Source organism: Zygosaccharomyces rouxii (assembly GCF_000026365.1).
Source record: "Zygosaccharomyces rouxii strain CBS732 chromosome G complete sequence".
Classification (NCBI taxonomy): domain Eukaryota; kingdom Fungi; phylum Ascomycota; class Saccharomycetes; order Saccharomycetales; family Saccharomycetaceae; genus Zygosaccharomyces; species Zygosaccharomyces rouxii.
The window spans coordinates 1118253-1136193 of NC_012996.1; the positions used below are offsets into that span (position 1 = coordinate 1118253).

Sequence of the window (17941 nt, forward strand, 5' to 3'; positions counted from 1 at the left end):
AGTAATTTGGTCGATCTGCTGTGAAACTGAGGCCTGCTCCTCGACATGCAATCGCGAAGAACTCCTCAAGCTCTCTTTCAATTCCTCAAGCTTCTGCCTACGGCAAGGGAGACTATCTTCAATCAATTGATTCTGGTAGCTAAAATTTCCCACTGGCATCGACCATACTAGCAAATTAATGGTTGTAAAGCAAAGTATTGTATAGCAGCAAAGTGAGAAAATTCTCATAATTTAAATCATAGTTTCTGAGAAGGAACAAGAAATTATTAGGAAGCAGGAAATTGATTCTGCTTATTTGTATTAATGCTAATTTATTCTTATTATTTTGTGACATCTAGCGATGAAAAATGCATATCCGAGGATTGAAAAGATGGACCTTAAGGAAGAACACCTTTCACTTTCAATTGAAAAGAGAATAAAGTATCTGTGACTTCTGTAAACTGCCACGCTCAATGATTTCCTCTGCTTTTGTAAAGCATACACCCAAGTGTATCGCAGGTGGTCATAAGTCAATTCTTCGTACATTTAGTGCAACCAGCTTCTTGAAACAAGAGGATGGTTATACCCATTTTGGATCAAAAACGGTTCCCAAATTTGAAAAGGAAAAGCTTGTTGGCAACGTTTTTTCCTCAGTTGCATCCAAATACGATGTTATGAATGATGTGATGTCGTTAGGAATTCACAGATGCTGGAAGGACCATTTTATCAATAAGTTGGATGCAGGTAAAAGACCAACTTCTGTAGAACCATTACATTTTATTGATGTCGCGGGTGGTTCTGGTGATATTGCTTTTGGACTCTTGGATCATGCTGAACATAAATTCCATGATACTGAATCTACCATGCATATAGTCGATATCAATGCAGATATGTTGAAAGAAGGTGAAAAAAGGGCAATGGAACAAAACAAGTACCACAATGACCCCAGAGTGAACTTTTTGGTGCAAAATGGTGAATCTCTAGATGAAATCGAATCGAACTCAAAGGATATTTATACCATTTCATTTGGTATTAGAAATTTTACCAACGTTGAAGCAGGTCTTGCGGCTGCTTATAGAGTTTTGAAACCTGGTGGAATTTTCTACTGCTTAGAATTTTCCAAGATTGAAAATCAATTGATGGATCTAATGTATCAGCAGTGGTCCAAGGTCCTGCCTGTGATGGGGTCCATCATTGCCAATGATTACGATTCTTACCAATATCTAGTGGAATCCATTGAAAAATTCCCTGATCAAGAGACATTTAAAAATATGATAGAACAAGCTGGTTTCAAATCGGCTGGATATGAGAGCTTAACTGGTGGTGTCTGTGCCATCCATTGGGGTGTCAAGGTATAAGGAATTGAATTTCAAAAAATTTTATCATCTCTACCTGACGTATGATTGTCTATCTAAGCATGCTAACGTATGTATGTAAATATATATATTTACGTGTGGAAATAAATGACGGAAATTCTAAATGTTATGAAAGCTCTTGATGTCCACTGGGATGTCAATTGTAGCGGTGCCAGCATGGTGGTCGAACTTGATATTGACACGAATGCAATAGAAGCGTGCACATAGGCAGCTTTCAAAAGTCGGTACCAAAGTTTCTCTAATATTGTCATTGTATTCCAAATTAACCGTAACAGTTCTCTTATACTTGAGGGGTTCACACTTAACCCACTCGTGAGCAATTTGATCAACAAACTTTAATGACGTAGAAGAACGCGAATGTTCTGAAGATGGACTGAAAGTAGAGCTTAGGAAGCTACCAGAATTTGACTGGGATGCCGATCCGTTGGAAGGCACGGCAGAGATCGTGTCTTGTGTTGGAGCAAAATCCTTTAGAGTGTGCGTTTGTTTCCTAAACACATCATGGAGATGAACTACCTTGGCTTCCAAATTTGCTAAACTTTCCAAATTATTTTGCAGTTGAGATGGTATGAAATCGCTAAATCTAAGCTCACGAGGCGCCAAAGTACTATCGTGCATGTTGTACAATTCGTTCAATTTCGCAGCATTTGCCTCAAATCTTTTACTCAACTCTGATACGGTTTTACTCATGGCCGCATAATTCCTTTTCACTTCATTCAGTTTATTCTGATTCATTAACAGTTCTGGATTTAATTTAATCGGTATAGAATTGTCAGTCTTTGCCGTTATGCATACAAGTTCAGTGGTAATGGACTGAATCTCTGGAGGTTCACCTGGTTTACTATTGTTAGATTGAATGCAGGTAAGGTCAATATCTAAATGATCTAGTGGACGTCTCATTTCTTCTGGGACTAAGTCTAACAGCTGTAACCAATTTTCCTGATCATAACTATTTTTATTATCAAATCTGTTCGTCTTTCTCAATAAAGATGGTGGGCGGTAAGGCAGCGAATATTCTGGAATCTTGGCTTGAAATAAAATGAGCCCTGCTTTCTCAGTTTTCTCCTTGGTGCCTTCCTTTTTCACTGAGCTAGACGAGGATCCACCTAGCAGTCCGGAAAAAATCCCATTTTTTAATCCACTAGCACTTTTAGATCTTACCTTGTAGCTAAATTGCGTTTCCACTTTGTCACGATCTGAAAATTTTGCCTTTGAATCTCCACCATCATCTGAATTTGACGATACATACCTCGGTCTTTGAAGTTGTAACTGATCCATTTTACAACGTAGCAAATCAGTTTGATCCAACTCTGAAGTATTATCCACGGTACCAGCAATATCTGTAGCATTGACATCTCTTGGTTGTATAGGTTCATTAGCCTCCAACCTAGAAAAAACATTTTCTAGAGCTGTTATTCTCTTCTCTGCATCCCTTTTGAGCTGAGCTAATTGTTGACCTGTACTGAGTTTACCAATAATAGGACAGCAAAATGCGAATGGAATGACTCTAATGTTATAGTCAGCTTCCTTCATCAAGTTTAATTTTTGAGTCCTCTTATCCTTACCCACAATTCTAGCGTCCACCGTGTAATTTATGGATAAATTTTCATCAACCATATCGATGGTAAGAATTGGCGAACCTTTAACCCCCAAGTGACCACATCCTAGAATGTTGTTGACTCTGATTCCAGAATATTTTCCATGGTTTCTGAATTTATCAACACCAAAAGTAGGAGGTAAAAGGGTATGGCTAAATTGTTCCTGTTTACAAGTGACATCCAACAATTGATTGGGTAATTTAAACGTAAAGAACTTTTTGTATTTGACGCCCGGCTCTAGAATTCTATTGTTCGTAAGACCTATAACGCAATTATCGTAATCTACATCACCAACCACTACGCTGACCCCCGTGCTAAGTTGAATATTTGTATACGACCAGCTTGCACTTAAATCGACCATTCTTAGGAATCTTTTCAGCGTTCTTTTTCCCACTTGTCTATCTATCAAAGATGTATAACCTTCTAAAGTGACGTAAAACATTTCGAATGGTAATGGTTGTGAAGACATATTTTCAACTATGCAATAACCATGAATAACGTCACCTGAAGTGTATTCTTTTAAAATTGATTCCTCCTCCGGTCTTACATGAGGTTTGGGCGGGTTTTTAGTTAAGCGTATGGTAACTTCGATGGGCGTAGATAACTTTGGTAAACTGTACAATTTATCGATATTGATACTATCAGAATCGTTAAAATCATCTTCGATTGGTTCTGAACTTTCCTGCAATATTGACTGCGTATTTTGAATTGAAAGATGTTGTGTGGAAAATGCCTGTAAATTATTAACTCCGGACGACGAGCTTCTTCTCAAATCCGGTCGTTGTTGTGGGTTTTGCGAATCCAGCGCTTGAATCTCTGTTGGTTGATCGGTATTCCTCAATATCGAATTTTGTTGGGCTTCTATTTCTTGGTAACAAGGTGGGAAATCGTGGCAATCCGGATTAATGTTACCTTGGGGAATATGTCTATGTAACGAATTGTACATTTCAAACGATGGCAAAACGTCAACTAGTACGTTCTCTTGAGTATTCCTCGAGCGAGTCAATGAACCACCACGAACATTAGATTCATCGTTTGGTGATGGACTTCGACCATTCCCCCGTTTCCTTCTCAAAACAGTTCCGGTACTAACACTTCTCATCCATGGTTCCGACTGTGGTTGTGTTCTCAATGGTCTACGACCACGTCTAATCCCTGAAACTTCAGATTTGGAAGCGGCCAAGGCTGGTCTTCCAAGATGAGAGTTGTGGAATGACAAATCTCTTGGCATAGGAAAGAGAAAGAGAAAAAGATATTTCCTTGAACTTTGAACTAGTCTCTTTTGTTATTAACCCCTAGTCAAGCAGTTCCACATAAAGTTGTTAAGATCTATCCTTAACGACTCTTCCGGAATCATGTCCATGTAATGTCTTATCGAGTCCTCGTTTTTTTTTTCTCGATTAGAGAAAAAAAAAAAAAAAAGTATGTAGTTGCCTGACTATACACATCGTAAAATGCATTAAACTAAACTCACGTGGATGAGCTTGTTCATCCATATCGTACCCTCACTACTTCACGCTGTAACTGGCATGAGCTATTCTGTTCATGTCTGACATATTTCTATAATCGCCCTTTGTCAGACCCTCCTGTGGAGTTGATTCCCAGAGGGTTCTGAATTCGAATTCGTTCAATATACTAGCATGGGGTCTCGGTAAGACCCAGATGTTTTCTTTTAATCTCTTGTGCTTTTCACGGTCGCTTTCCATTCTGTGTATAATTGTCTGTGTAGATGGTTGTGGTCGTGATAGCGTTACCGGACACAGGCCAAATAGTTTAAATTGTTGGAACATGTGCTGTTGTTTGGCACACCTGTCTTGCAAAAGGGTGGCAGCTCTTTGGAATGATTCGTGGTAGTGTATAGAGGGGTGTTCTGACGGTGTGTACCATTGTAGTTTATCAAGCGGTAAATGGGAATCCATCGTTGGTTTTTTTAGTTCCACTATACCACCCATTAAACTGTTACACTTCTGGAAAATATCGATACATGCATCTAGATTCGTAAGGGCCTTCCAATCCTGCGATGGTAACGCTAGCAGAAGCATGGAATCTATCGACGGCAGAAGTAACTGGTTGAGCACTCTTGCATTTAACTCTGTTTGTTCACCATGTAGAACTTGAACGATTTTTGAGTAGTATATGACGACGTTCAACCTATCCAATGAATCCATCTTGGCAGCAGTGTCGAAGAGACACTGGTGGAAATCCTCATAGTGTTGCTCGTAATGATTTAAGTAGAACTGAACCGGATCATTGTCTAACCTTTTAGAAACACCTAAGGTCTTTTGCAAATTTTTAATCACAGATATAAATTGTAGCCTAGCTTCAAAAGAATCCATAACGGCTATATTGAATATCTCTCTTTGAATGAAGATGTATGTTTTATTCACTTGGTACAATTTTTTTCTTTCTTTCCACGCGATGAGATGAATCTTAATTTATTAACTTGATAACCTAGAAAACGATATGCTATATGTACGAACTAATTAAAAGTCCATTAGGTCCCTCTTTGGACTGTGAATGGTGATGACTATGAGTATGGTTTTGATCTTGTTGAGTTGAAGTTTCCGACAATCCTATTGAATTCATACCGACTAATCCATTAACGGGTTGAGGATGTGCTAATGAATTCCATGCTGGGGAGGGATTCGAATTCGAAGATGCTGAAGGGTTTGAGAGTAATCGTGTATGCGTTACGAATGGGCCTTCATTAGTATGGTTTTGTACGATTTCTGTATGTCTTCCCTTCGATTGTGTCGGCGTTAACGTCGGTGTCAACGGTTCTGGTGGAGAATTGTTCAACTCTCGGAGTGCATCAATAGCTTCTAAATCTCGAGAAGAAACCTGTGATTTTGCACTAGTCGTGCTTGAGGAATTAGCAGTGGTGTCGTCGGCAGATGCGGATGCTGTTGCAGCAGCAGCAGCTGCTGCCTCTGCCTCTGCCTCTGCTTCTGCTTCTGCTTCTGCTTCTGCTGCTTCTGCAGCTGCAGCTGCAGCTGCAGCAGTAGTTTTACCATATGTACTACCCGTATTGACGGATCGCTGTGGCGGTGGTTGTGGTGGTGATGGACTGCCATCGTCGTCCCTCCGCCTGCGGCCACTGCCAGGCTTCCTACCGTTTCTTAATGTCTTGCCTTTACCTGGCTTACGTCCACTGCCAGGCTTCCTACCTTGTGAAAGTGTCTTTGCCATGATGATACTGGTTAATTTGATGATTCTAACGAGCTAGATACAGAGGTTGAAATTGGTTCTAAGGATGAGATGAGATGAGACGAGTTCTATTTGTTAAACACCATTTTTTTTTTTTTTTTTTTTTTTTTTTTTTTTTTTTTTTTTTTTACATGAAAAATTGCAATTTTAGTTAAAACATATAAGATATGGAAAATCATAAGGGGAGGCGTAATCAGCAACTAGCACGGTGTCCTTTTCGAGGCCGTAAGCGTTAGCTACTTCTCTGTGTAGACGATGTGCGTTCAAGTCGATATAACTCAAATCACTTAACCGCTCAAGTTCTGTCACGTGCCTATGTAGATGATCCAATCACGTGGATATCACGTGTAAATAAGTAACGTGATATTCACGTGTAGATTAAACTTCTGCCAAGCCTAATTTTGGTAGTGTGTATGTATGCGATGAAGTTCACCTTCAAACGATTACGGACAATGAGGAAGAACAAGAAACAGAAAAAATCGGCTCAAATCTAAGACTCCCCTTTTATTATTGTGCGATAGGGATATGGTACCTATGTTAAGGTTAGCTAGTGCTACTGGTAGTTAAATGTAGTGAAGGGCTCATTTAATAAATCCCACTCACTATAAAGCGTAGGCACTTCTTATGTTCATTAGTAACTTTCTACGTAGATTTTCTGTCAATGTACAGAGGGACAAATTCATTACCATCACCGTCGTAAGAGTTCAAAAGAATATCAAAGACTAAACTGAGATTCTGGTTGAATTCCAGGGGTTAATAAGATAATAAGTTTTCGTTCAGCTTTCGCTGCCTATCATCTTTACAGTAGACTGAAATACTCTATTGTACAACTCGGTGTAAATACGTTTTTGCCACTTAAAGGTCAAGACGGAGAACAAATATATCAAAGTCTAATCACAACGATAGTCATTGATTCCTCAAGTCCTCCTTTATTTCATACAAGGAATTAGTCTAATTGGAAGGCAAAAAAGAAAAAGAAAAAATCACAGTAGATCCAAACGCGATATGTCTACGATTACTGTTCAAATAAAGAGTGGTCAAAATAAATGGGAAGTTACCGTTGATCCTGAATCGACCGTTTCGACTTTTAAAGAAGAAATAAGTAAAGTTTCAGAAATTCCCGCCTCAAGTCAAAGATTGATCTATTCAGGTAAGATCCTTAAGGATGATCAAACTTTGCAATTTTACAATTTGCAAGATGGACACTCAGTTCACTTGGTAAAATCGAGTAAAGCACCTGGTAACGCTAGCGGTGGTAGTAGTAGCACTGCAGCAGCAACAGCTGGCAGTGGCGCATCTGCTGTACCTCCTAGCGGGAATGCTAGTACAACACCAACGACAGGAGCACCAAGTAATTTGTCTGCTGGACAGAGTGGTGGATTCAATCCATTAGCAGATTTAACGTCAGCAAGATATGCAGGTTTTACCTCGTTACCATCAGCCGATATGTTCGGACCTGATGGTGGTGCAACCAATATGCCAAATCAAGAAGATTTATTAAACATGTTAGATAACCCAATTTTCCAATCGCAAATGAATGAAATGCTTTCAAATCCACAAATGGTCGATTTTATGATTCAATCGAATCCTCAATTACAAGCAATGGGACCACAAGCAAGACAGATGTTCCAATCGCCTTTCTTTAGACAAATGTTGACAAACCCTCAAATGATTAGACAGAGTATGCAATTTGCAAGAATGATGAACCCAGGTGGAGGTGAAAATGATGCTGCCAATGCGTTCCCAGCTCCAGGTAACGAAAATACAGAGGGTGAAAGCGCTGCAGGTGCTAACGATGGTGGTAATCCTGCTGCCGCCGCCACAAATGCCGGAGCTCCCCCAGCTGGTAACCCATTTGCTGCTCTTCTAGGTGGTGGTGGACCATTACAACAACCGGGCGGTCTAGATCCTCAACTTTTAGCATCGATGTTGGGTGCACCTTCACAACAACAACAACCACAAGATAATAGACCACCAGAAGAACGTTATGAAACTCAGTTAAGACAATTAAACGAAATGGGTTTCTTCGATTTTGATAGGAACGTTGCAGCCCTAAGACGAAGCGGCGGGTCTGTTCAGGGAGCCCTCGATTCTTTACTAAACGGTGACGTCTAAATCTAAAGATGTTAAACAATTTTTACGTCTTTATATATCTTCATTTCTACTACTTTATGTACACTCTTTCGTATGTATGTAGTACCTGATTCTGTAGTTATTACTCGTTGTAGTCTGCTGCCTTTTTTTTTTTCTTTTGTTCGTTCTTTAGTATCGATAGTGAAAAAAGTTGTAAGTAAAGGATAGTTGTATTAACATTAGAGAAATGAATATGTAAGAGAGCGGCTTATTAGTTCGTTATGGATAATTACATTCAAATCACTAAGCTACCGACTTTACAAGAACTCCAACATGAGGACAGAGAACCTAATGTAGTTAAAGTGCTGGCTAAGTCTGTTGCATTACAACTGAAACCAATGAATGCACAAATTACTCAATTTGCATTCGATAGGTTATTACAATTAGTTGACGGTCAATTAAATGATATGATTTCACAATTACATCGAATGAGTAATTTACAGAGACGTGAAACAATTGCCAAGGGCGATATTTCTATGTTAATGGAAGGTTTCAATATTTCACCTTCTTCAATCGAATTACAAAGTCGAATCTCAGAATTCTATTCTCAAAAGTATTTTAAAGAATTTAATCATTTACATTCTTTACGAGACTTACAGTCATCATTGGCTCATGAAATGGTACCGTTTGAAGACCAAGAAGCGGTTAGACAAAATGTTTCTACAGTTTTAGTACCGCCAACAAATCCACTACAAGATTTTCTACCCAAATGGTTACCTGATTTTCCACCAGATCATACCTATAAATTTACTCCTCAATACAGTCATCCTATAACCGACGAAACAACAATTAGAAGGCAAATTGTTGAAGAAGCTAAGCAATCGGAATTAGCGTTATCACACCTTTCACAGAAGAAAAATCCAACCGATGATATTGTTAATCGGTCTCAATACGACTCAGAGTTGGCTGAACAAGAAACTTTGGCAATCTACGGATCACAACTCAAGAAAAGGAAAACTCAACACCCACAGGCAAATTCAGCAGATCTTTTGTCCAAACTTCCGCAGACAAACTTTAGCGTGGAAGAATATGCCCATAATAGAATCGAGGTGGCCAGAAAGAAGGTACTTGAATTTGAAGAGAGACAATTACAATCACAACAAGATCCCTTCCTAAAACTTTCACGAATAGCGTTTACACAGTGTAATGATAAATTTACGAAAAAACAGGTTCATAGAGAATTCCAATTGGCATTACAAAGATCATTTATCCATCTGGTTAAAAGTATACCAGAGTTAGAACGAAATAAATTGGAGACTGAAGAAAAAGCCAAAGAAGAGAGAAGTAAAAGGCTACAGGAATTGAGAGCTCAAAGAGAGGAACAGGAGAAGAAAGGGGAAAGAGATGTGCTAGATTTGGATGAACTGGATCAAAATCAGGAAGATTTCTTTGCCATGGAAAGCAGCGATGAAGAAGTTATGGAGCCAACGGTAGATAAACCACCGCTAGAGCAACCGCAACAAACAGAAACGGCACAGAATGAACCACAGCAACCAGAACTTATACAAGAACATGTCCAAGAGAAATCACAGCACGAACAAGAACAAGAACAAGAACAAGTACAAGAACCAGAGCGTATAGGGGAAGAAATTCAGCCAGCGACCCAGGAAATCGCAGATTTACCTCCACAAGAACCCCAAGGAGAACCCTTGCAAGGCCGCCCACAGGAGGAAGATATTTCTATTGAATTATCATCTAACCCATCAGAAGATGAAGATCTAAATAACTCTACATATCCTGTATAAAAAAAAATTACTTGCCTCATGCGACGCGAAACATCTCTCGAGATAGTCCCTTATGTCTTTATTGTTCATTCATCATCATCATGATTCTTTTTAAAGACTCTTAAGCGAAAAATTTGACAAAGTTTCGGTCAACTTGACGATGATGCACGGAAACAAAACTAAACTGATAGGAATAAGGGTATATACTGGAGTGTGTTGTCGAAAAGGTTAGGAATTACAAGTGAAGGAATTAGCAGTATAACACCTTTTCATAGATTCTCCTTTTTTTTCTTTTATAATCTTGATTTAGTTATTCTTTTATTTTGGTACTATGGCTACACCGGTGATAGCGCCTGAAAGTCTTCCATATCCGATTACTATTGATCAGCTTATAGCACCCATTGGTAGTACCGTTAAGAAGGGGCAGCGGCTCTTTGCTTACAAGTTTTGGTACATGGTTGAAATTGCTAGCTCCCCTGACGAAAATGATGGTAACGGTGGAGCACAGCATTCAAAGAAGACGGTCAGAGAATCAATTGAATTTTTTGAATCACCATTTGAAGGTGATCTCGTAAGTTGGGAAGTGGATAGAGGCGATGAAGTTGCATCTGCAAGACAAGTGATATGTGAAATTATGAGACCTTGCAATCACGATGTTGTTTATGGAGGGCTTTGTACAATGTGTGGTAAAGAAGTTGATGAAAACGATCAAATGGAAGCCAATCTAGCCATTTCACATACTGATACCAATTTGAAAGTTAGTCGTAAGGAGGCTGAGGATATGGAACATTTTTTAAAACAAAGATTAAGACAATCTAAAAAATTGGTACTAGTAGTTGATTTGGACCAAACTGTGATACATTGTGGTGTTGATCCAACTATTGGTGAGTGGAAGAAAGATCCATCCAATCCAAACTACGAAACTCTTAAGGATGTCCAAATGTTTTCACTGGAGGAAGAACCAATTGTGCCGCCCATGTACATGGGACCGAGACTACCTGAAAGAAAATGTTGGTATTTTGTTAAAGTTAGACCTGGCCTAAGGGAATTCTTTGCACAATTGGCACCACTATATGAAATGCATATTTATACCATGGCCACTAGAACCTATGCGCTTGAGATTGCTAAGATTATCGATCCTGATGGATCGCTTTTCGGTGATCGAATTTTATCAAGAGATGAAAATGGTTCTTTAACTCAAAAGTCACTAGAAAGGTTATTTCCAACAGATCAATCCATGGTAATTGTCATTGATGACAGAGGTGATGTTTGGAATTGGTGTCCAAATTTAATCAAAGTGGTTCCGTACAATTTCTTTGTCGGTGTGGGTGATATAAATTCAAATTTTCTGCCTAGGCAACAATCAGGTCTTTTACAATTAGGTAGGCGAACGCATAAGAAACCACAAGAATCTGATGAATTGTTAACAGATATTATGGATACTGAGAAAAGATTGCAAGAAAAGATCGATGAAGAAGTCAAAAGACAAGAGGAAAAATTAAGCCATCAATTGACCACCAATGATGAACCAGTTCAAGGAGAATCTAAGGAACAATTGACGAAAAAATTAGAATATTCCGCATCATTAGAAGTTCAACAGCAGAATAGACCATTAGCTACTTTACAAAAACATATGCATAATCAGAGGTTATTGGTAGATGACGATGATGAATTATACTATTTGAAGGATACTCTGGCGAAAATACATCGTAAATATTATAAACTTCTAGATGAAGGTAATGAAAACAGTGCAGATATCCAATCCTTAGTGCCAACTATGAAAGGACAGGTTTTCAAAGATTGTTATTTTGTATTTTCAGGTTTGATACCGTTGGGCACAAATATTAGAAGAGCAGATATTGTTCTTTGGACTGGAATGTTTGGTGCTATTACATCATCAGAAATCGATGAAAATACAACACACGTTATAACAAAGACACCGGGTACTTATAAGGCAAGAATTGCCAAGGGTTTTAATGAAAACGTTAAAGTAGTCCATCCGGATTGGGTATTTGAATGTTTGGTCACTTGGACACATGTTGATGAAAAACCCTACGAATTAATCATTCAAGATCCAGCAACAGAAGAAGAGATTCAAGATTTCAAACGCAAGATCGAACAGCGTCATCTAATTGAAGAGCAACGTAGAGAGCAATTCGAATCAGAGGCTCTAATGAAAACGGCACAGGATAGCACGCTTAATCTGTTTGCAGGCGGAACGTCATGGCTCAATGATGAGGATGAAGAAATTTCTGAAGATGAGGAGGACGATAATGATGATGAGGAGGAGGAGGAGGAGGAAGATGTTGCTGATGGCGGCTATGGTGCAAATGATATTCCTGATGGAGGTAACGAAGACAACCGCAATAAAGAGAACGATAGTGATCGTGCACCTACAAATCAGCAAGATCAACAGGATCAAAAGCAAGACCAAGGAGGAGAAAAACCGCAGGAACAAACAAAGGATCCGGAATCTCTGAAAAGGGCATTACAAAATTCAGATTCACAATCTTCAGAAGATCAACCGAGCCAAAAGAAGGTCCATCTGGAAAATTCGAAGGGTAATCGTGAGGATGACAGTGAATCGGATCTGGAAGAGGAACTACTCAATGCATTAGATGCTTGATTTTTATTGCGTCCGTAGTATATTTTCGGAGGTATGTCGTCAAGCAGGTAGGAGTCCACTAAAGCGGACTCAATCAATCGTATGGGGAATGTATTATACAGGCAACGTTACTATATAAACCAAGCAATTTATATCGCTATGGTCGGCAACTGGGTCACGTGTTATATACCTGATCATCATTTCAAATTGTTCAGTTGTTAGATGATCTCGGGTTCCCCATATTCTTAACTTGAATGTCCCTAAGGTTAAAAGGTCGATCACTTTCAATTACGTATATATATAACATATTTTTTATTTAATAGTAAAGAAGATGAGTTCTAACATCCCAGAAAATCTAAAACAGCCCATCAGTCTGTGGCTTGCTCAGGATCGTAATGAGAAGACTTGCAAGGAGATAGCTGAACTTTGTGATGCTGAAAACTGGTCCGAATTACACGAGAGATTAAATTCAAGATTACAATTTGGTACTGCTGGCTTGAGAGCTCGTATGGAGGCTGGATTTAGTCGTATGAATACGTTGGTAGTCATTCAGGCGACACAAGGTTTGGCTCAATACATTAAGAAGCAATTTCCAGATCATCTAGTGGCAGTTGTTGGACATGACCACAGATTCAATTCGATGGATTTCGCCAAAGCTACAGCTACAGTTCTCCTCAAGGCTGGATTTGAAGTTCACTATTTGAATCAGGGAGATTCCTATGTGCATACACCAATGGTTCCCTTTACGGTGGACAGAGTTAAGGCTTCTGTAGGGGTTATGATAACTGCAAGTCATAATCCAAAACTGGATAACGGTTATAAAGTTTATTATGCCAATGGTTGCCAAATCATTCCACCTCATGATTCTGCCATCGCTAGAAGCATTGAATCTAATTTGGAGCCGGGCAATGGTGTTTGGGATTGGGATCAAACCATGCAGCAGGCGGCAGATGAAGGTAAGCTCATCTACGGACGTGATAAAATGTTGGAACAATACATATCATGTGTTAAGGATTCTTTTGTGACCGAACTTGATTCTCTGCCCAAAGGTAAGCCATGGTTCGTCTATACCCCAATGCACGGTGTCGGTTATCAAGTATTTGATCAGATTGCATCAAAAATTTTACAACTAGAGGTCAACAGGGACTTCTTAGTGGTTTCTGAGCAACTAAATCCTGATCCTGAATTCCCCACCGTTCAATTCCCCAACCCTGAGGAGAAAGGTGCCCTTGATTTAGCTATTAAACTTGCAGAAAACCATGGTATTAAACTCGTTATTGCTAGTGATCCTGACGCTGACAGATTTTCCGTAGCATTTAAAGGACCCCATGGATGGCAACAGTTAAGCGGCAATGACATTGGATTTCTTTTTGCTTACTACGAGTTGCAAAAATATAGGGGATTCGATGCTGAATACCAGAAATCCCATCCCTTGGCAATGCTTAATTCCACAGTTTCATCTCAAATGATTAACAGTATGGCTGCTTTGGAAGGTTTCCACCATGAGGACACTTTAACTGGATTCAAGTGGATTGGTAACCGTGCACTTGAATTAGAGGCTCGCGGCTATTACGTACCATTTGGGTTTGAAGAAGCCATTGGTTACATGTTTCCCGCTACTGAACATGATAAGGATGGTATAAGTGCGGCAGTGGTTTTCCTACAGGCCTACCATTCTTGGATCTCTCAGGGGAAATCACCGTTAGATATCCTTGATGAAGCCTCCGCCAAATACGGAGTCTTCAGAGAGTACAACGGTTATTATTTGGTGGATGAACCCTCATTGACCAACAAAACCTTTGCATATATTAGGGAAGATTATACTCCAAAGGGTGAGAATTACCCTCGAACCATTGGCGATTTACAAGTAAAGACATTTCGGGATCTAACTACTGGATATCAATCCGACACCCCCAACAACATCCCTAATCTACATGTAGACCCTTCATCACAAATGATAACCATTGTAGCACAACCAAAGGGTGGTGGATCAGGAGAGCATGTGAGGTTTACGCTACGTGGATCAGGCACAGAACCTAAATTGAAGGTTTACATAGAGGCCGGCGCACAAAGTGATCCAAGAGCCAGAGAATTGGCAAGACAGACTTGGGACATACTAAGAGAAGAGTGGTTTAACAGACCTGGCTTGACTACTAAGTTCTAACTGTCATCACCGTCATCATCATCATCCGCATGCAATGACTATCCGTATCATATGACTGTGTGATGAGGCTGCCAAGGGCACTTGCAAGAGAAGAAGAGCTCTATATGCAAACTACATATGGATAGGGTCGTAAAGCAATTAGAGCATTGCCCCACATATCACCATGCGTCAGCAGTTGCTCGAGGTTTTAAGAGATACTGATAGAGTTCTAGTTATGGATGGTGGTCAAGGGACCGAGTTGGAGAACAGAGGTATGAACATCAGTGGTCCCATTTGGTCAACAGTCCCGTTTACTAAGGAAGAATTCTGGAATTTTGATCAACCCTATACTGATAGAGATGTTGTGAATTCTATGTTTAAGGCCTATGTTGATGCAGGTGCTCAATTGCTATCTACAGTGACCTACCAGACGAGTTACAAGACTATCTGTGCTCATACAGATATCCACACGAGGACACAGTACGATCAACTACTGGACAGAATTGTTGGATTTTGTCGTCGCTGCATTGGGGATGATCATTATTTAGTCGGTAGTATCGGACCCTATGCTGCACATGTGGGGGCAGAATATACAGGTGATTACGGTCCGAAACCTGAGGAAATCGACTACTGGCAGTATTTCGAGCCACAGGTGGCTAACTTCAATCGTAATGAAACCATCGACATTATAGGACTAGAAACGGTCCCAAACGTGCATGAATTAAAATCAATCTTATCGTGGGACGAAACCAAGATCAGTAAACCATTTTATGTGAGTCTTTGCGTGGGTGATGACGGTAACCTACGTGATGGTACTCCATTAGAGCAACTAGTGCCGTTGTTTGCAAACAGATCCAATAAGAATCTGCTGCTCGTGGGGATCAATTGCTGTAGTTTATCCGTATCATCGCAAGCACTATCCCATCTTAACGAAATTTTGGCATCAACACCAATGGGTCTACTGGTATACCCAAACAGCGGTGAGATTTATGATCACAAGACTCAGACGTGGTCCAGGCCAACAGGCTTAGATTCTCATAGGTTGTCATGGCCATCGCTAGTACAAGAGTATAGGAAATTTGGAGCCCGCGCTATCGGTGGATGCTGCAGAACAACTCCATTAGACATTCAAGAAATCTGTAAAGTTGTAGACCGCAATTAGAGCACAAACAGGGCAGCAAGATTAACCAGCTAAATACTCTTCATCTCCATTTTTAAATAGTTGAAATAGTTCAAGTGATCTTGGCCAGCCATTTTCACGAAAAATTTCAAGTCAACGGCAGCGTAGAAAAATAAACTTGTTACCAAAACAAGGGAAGTAAAAAGTTCAAATAATAAATACGTGTCAAGGATCCACTCCTCTTAGACTAGGCTTTGTTGTTAAATAACATAGGGTGAGTTGCGCTGTATATTTCAGATCTAGCGGAGATATCTGCGAATCCAATTGAAAATTCACTAGAGAAACGAAGTACTCAATAATTATCAAAAGGATTAGCAAAGCAACATATAGATACCCGTCCATTCGTTTTATTTACCAATGGCAGCATTTTGGAGTTTAAAGAAGAAGCTAAAGAAAGCTGATGATGATGATGATGGTTATAAATTACCTACATCACATTCTAAATTGAGCCCGAAGGGTAAAAGATCAAGCTGGCAGAATAGAAAGATAGTATCATGGGTAATAATCACCGTTATGGTTTTAATACTATATAAAGCGTTCTCAGGTGTTGTTCGAGGTGGTAGAGAAGTTATGAAAACGGTCGGCAGTAATACTTCAAGTAACGATGGACAAGTTTTGGAAGAAGATGCGTACTACGATTACGATTTTGAAGATATTGATCCCAAAGTTATTGAAAAGTTTGACGGAGGTGTTCAACACTATCTAATCACACAATTTGGTAATGATGTGCTAACCCCACAAGATGGTGAAGTTTTCGAAAGAGAGCAAAAAATGCTATTGTCATCCACAGTGGAAAGTTACGATCTAAGTATGTTCAGAGGATCTGCCAATGGTGCAGCCAATGGTGAACACGTTTTGTTATGTGTTCCGTTGAGAGATGCTGAAAAAGTATTACCGTTAATGTTCAAACATTTGATGAATTTGACCTATCCACACGAACTGATAGATTTAGCATTTTTGGTTAGTGATTGTACTGAAGACGATAAAACTTTAGATGCCTTGATTGCCTATTCACGTCAGTTGCAAAGCGGTACGCTTTCACAGGTATTTGCGGATATGGATCAAGCTGCGGCAGAGGCTGAACAAGCAAGTAAAGGAACGGAGAAGTTATATTTGAAATATATGAATCCAGATTATTTGGAAACCGTGAAAGAATCATTTAGTCCACCATTCCATGAAAATTACGATAAACCTTTCAGATCAGTGCAGGTTTTTCAAAAGGATTTCGGTCAAATGATTGGTCAAGGTTTCAGCGATAGACACGCAGTCAAGGTACAGGGTATTAGAAGAAAATTAATGGGTAGAGCAAGAAATTGGTTAACTGCAAATGCTTTAAAACCTTATCATTCCTGGGTTTACTGGAGAGATGCAGACGTTGAATTATGTCCAGGGTCTGTTATTGAAGATTTAATGTCAAAGGATTATGATGTTGCTGTGCCAAACGTTTGGAGACCATTGCCACAATTTTTGGACGGTGAACAACCATACGACTTGAATTCATGGATGGAATCTGGCGAGGCCCTTAATTTGGCGAAGACTTTAGATGAAGACGACGTTATTGTGGAAGGTTATGCTGAGTATCCCACTTATAGAGTCCATCTGGCTTATATCCGTGACCCAACACAAGATCCTAACGAGATTTTAGACTTAGATGGTGTCGGTGGTGTTTCCATCTTGGCAAAGGCGGAATTGTTTAGACGTGGTATTCAATTCCCAGCATTTACTTTTGAAAATCATGCAGAAACGGAAGGTTTTGGTAAGATGGCCAAGAAGATGGGATATAGAGTTGGGGGTCTGCCACATTATACATTATGGCATATCTACGAGCCTAGCGATGATGATCTAAGGGAAATTGCCAATAAGGAAAGGGAAAGCAGAAGGGAATGAAGAATTACCTTTTGATTGACACATTGTTACAACAGCAGAATAGAAGAAAAAAATGAGATAAGAAATAAAAATTGAAAAATGAAAAATGAAAAAAAAAAAATCCTTTTGT

General features: G+C 39.5%; 10 protein-coding genes across 10 annotated transcripts; 7 read left to right on the forward strand and 3 right to left on the reverse strand.

Moving 5' to 3' along the window:
• Positions 1 to 452: 452 nt before the first annotated feature.
• COQ5 (2-hexaprenyl-6-methoxy-1,4-benzoquinone methyltransferase) lies at positions 453 to 1337 on the forward strand (the record flags this gene model as incomplete). The annotated part of the gene is made up of 1 exon (XM_002498547.1): positions 453 to 1337. The coding sequence occupies one exon, from the start codon at positions 453 to 455 to the stop codon at positions 1335 to 1337; it is 885 nt and encodes a 294-aa protein (XP_002498592.1).
• Positions 1338 to 1454: 117 nt separating this feature from the next.
• Positions 1455 to 4184, reverse strand: BUL2 (ubiquitin-ubiquitin ligase BUL2; the record flags this gene model as incomplete). The annotated part of the gene is made up of 1 exon (XM_002498548.1): positions 1455 to 4184. The coding sequence occupies one exon, from the start codon at positions 4182 to 4184 to the stop codon at positions 1455 to 1457; it is 2730 nt and encodes a 909-aa protein (XP_002498593.1).
• A 277-nt stretch (positions 4185 to 4461) lies between these two features.
• CTK3 (Ctk3p) lies at positions 4462 to 5289 on the reverse strand (the record flags this gene model as incomplete). The annotated part of the gene is made up of 1 exon (XM_002498549.1): positions 4462 to 5289. The coding sequence occupies one exon, from the start codon at positions 5287 to 5289 to the stop codon at positions 4462 to 4464; it is 828 nt and encodes a 275-aa protein (XP_002498594.1).
• A 130-nt stretch (positions 5290 to 5419) lies between these two features.
• On the reverse strand, positions 5420 to 6142 carry DAT1 (Dat1p; the record flags this gene model as incomplete). Its single annotated transcript, XM_002498550.1, has 1 exon — positions 5420 to 6142. The coding sequence occupies one exon, from the start codon at positions 6140 to 6142 to the stop codon at positions 5420 to 5422; it is 723 nt and encodes a 240-aa protein (XP_002498595.1).
• Positions 6143 to 7165: 1023 nt separating this feature from the next.
• On the forward strand, positions 7166 to 8275 carry DSK2 (ubiquitin domain-containing protein DSK2; the record flags this gene model as incomplete). Its single annotated transcript, XM_002498551.1, has 1 exon — positions 7166 to 8275. One exon carries the CDS (start codon positions 7166 to 7168, stop codon positions 8273 to 8275), a length of 1110 nt encoding a protein of 369 aa, XP_002498596.1.
• A 239-nt stretch (positions 8276 to 8514) lies between these two features.
• TAF8 (Taf8p) lies at positions 8515 to 10038 on the forward strand (the record flags this gene model as incomplete). Its single annotated transcript, XM_002498552.1, has 1 exon — positions 8515 to 10038. The coding sequence occupies one exon, from the start codon at positions 8515 to 8517 to the stop codon at positions 10036 to 10038; it is 1524 nt and encodes a 507-aa protein (XP_002498597.1).
• A 310-nt stretch (positions 10039 to 10348) lies between these two features.
• On the forward strand, positions 10349 to 12643 carry FCP1 (protein serine/threonine phosphatase; the record flags this gene model as incomplete). Its single annotated transcript, XM_002498553.1, has 1 exon — positions 10349 to 12643. One exon carries the CDS (start codon positions 10349 to 10351, stop codon positions 12641 to 12643), a length of 2295 nt encoding a protein of 764 aa, XP_002498598.1.
• Positions 12644 to 12953: 310 nt separating this feature from the next.
• Positions 12954 to 14786, forward strand: PRM15 (phosphoribomutase PRM15; the record flags this gene model as incomplete). Its single annotated transcript, XM_002498554.1, has 1 exon — positions 12954 to 14786. One exon carries the CDS (start codon positions 12954 to 12956, stop codon positions 14784 to 14786), a length of 1833 nt encoding a protein of 610 aa, XP_002498599.1.
• A 163-nt stretch (positions 14787 to 14949) lies between these two features.
• ZYRO0G14212g (homocysteine S-methyltransferase family protein) lies at positions 14950 to 15927 on the forward strand (the record flags this gene model as incomplete). The annotated part of the gene is made up of 1 exon (XM_002498555.1): positions 14950 to 15927. One exon carries the CDS (start codon positions 14950 to 14952, stop codon positions 15925 to 15927), a length of 978 nt encoding a protein of 325 aa, XP_002498600.1.
• A 375-nt stretch (positions 15928 to 16302) lies between these two features.
• VAN1 (Van1p) lies at positions 16303 to 17832 on the forward strand (the record flags this gene model as incomplete). The annotated part of the gene is made up of 1 exon (XM_002498556.1): positions 16303 to 17832. One exon carries the CDS (start codon positions 16303 to 16305, stop codon positions 17830 to 17832), a length of 1530 nt encoding a protein of 509 aa, XP_002498601.1.
• Between the last annotated feature and the right edge of the window lie 109 nt (positions 17833 to 17941).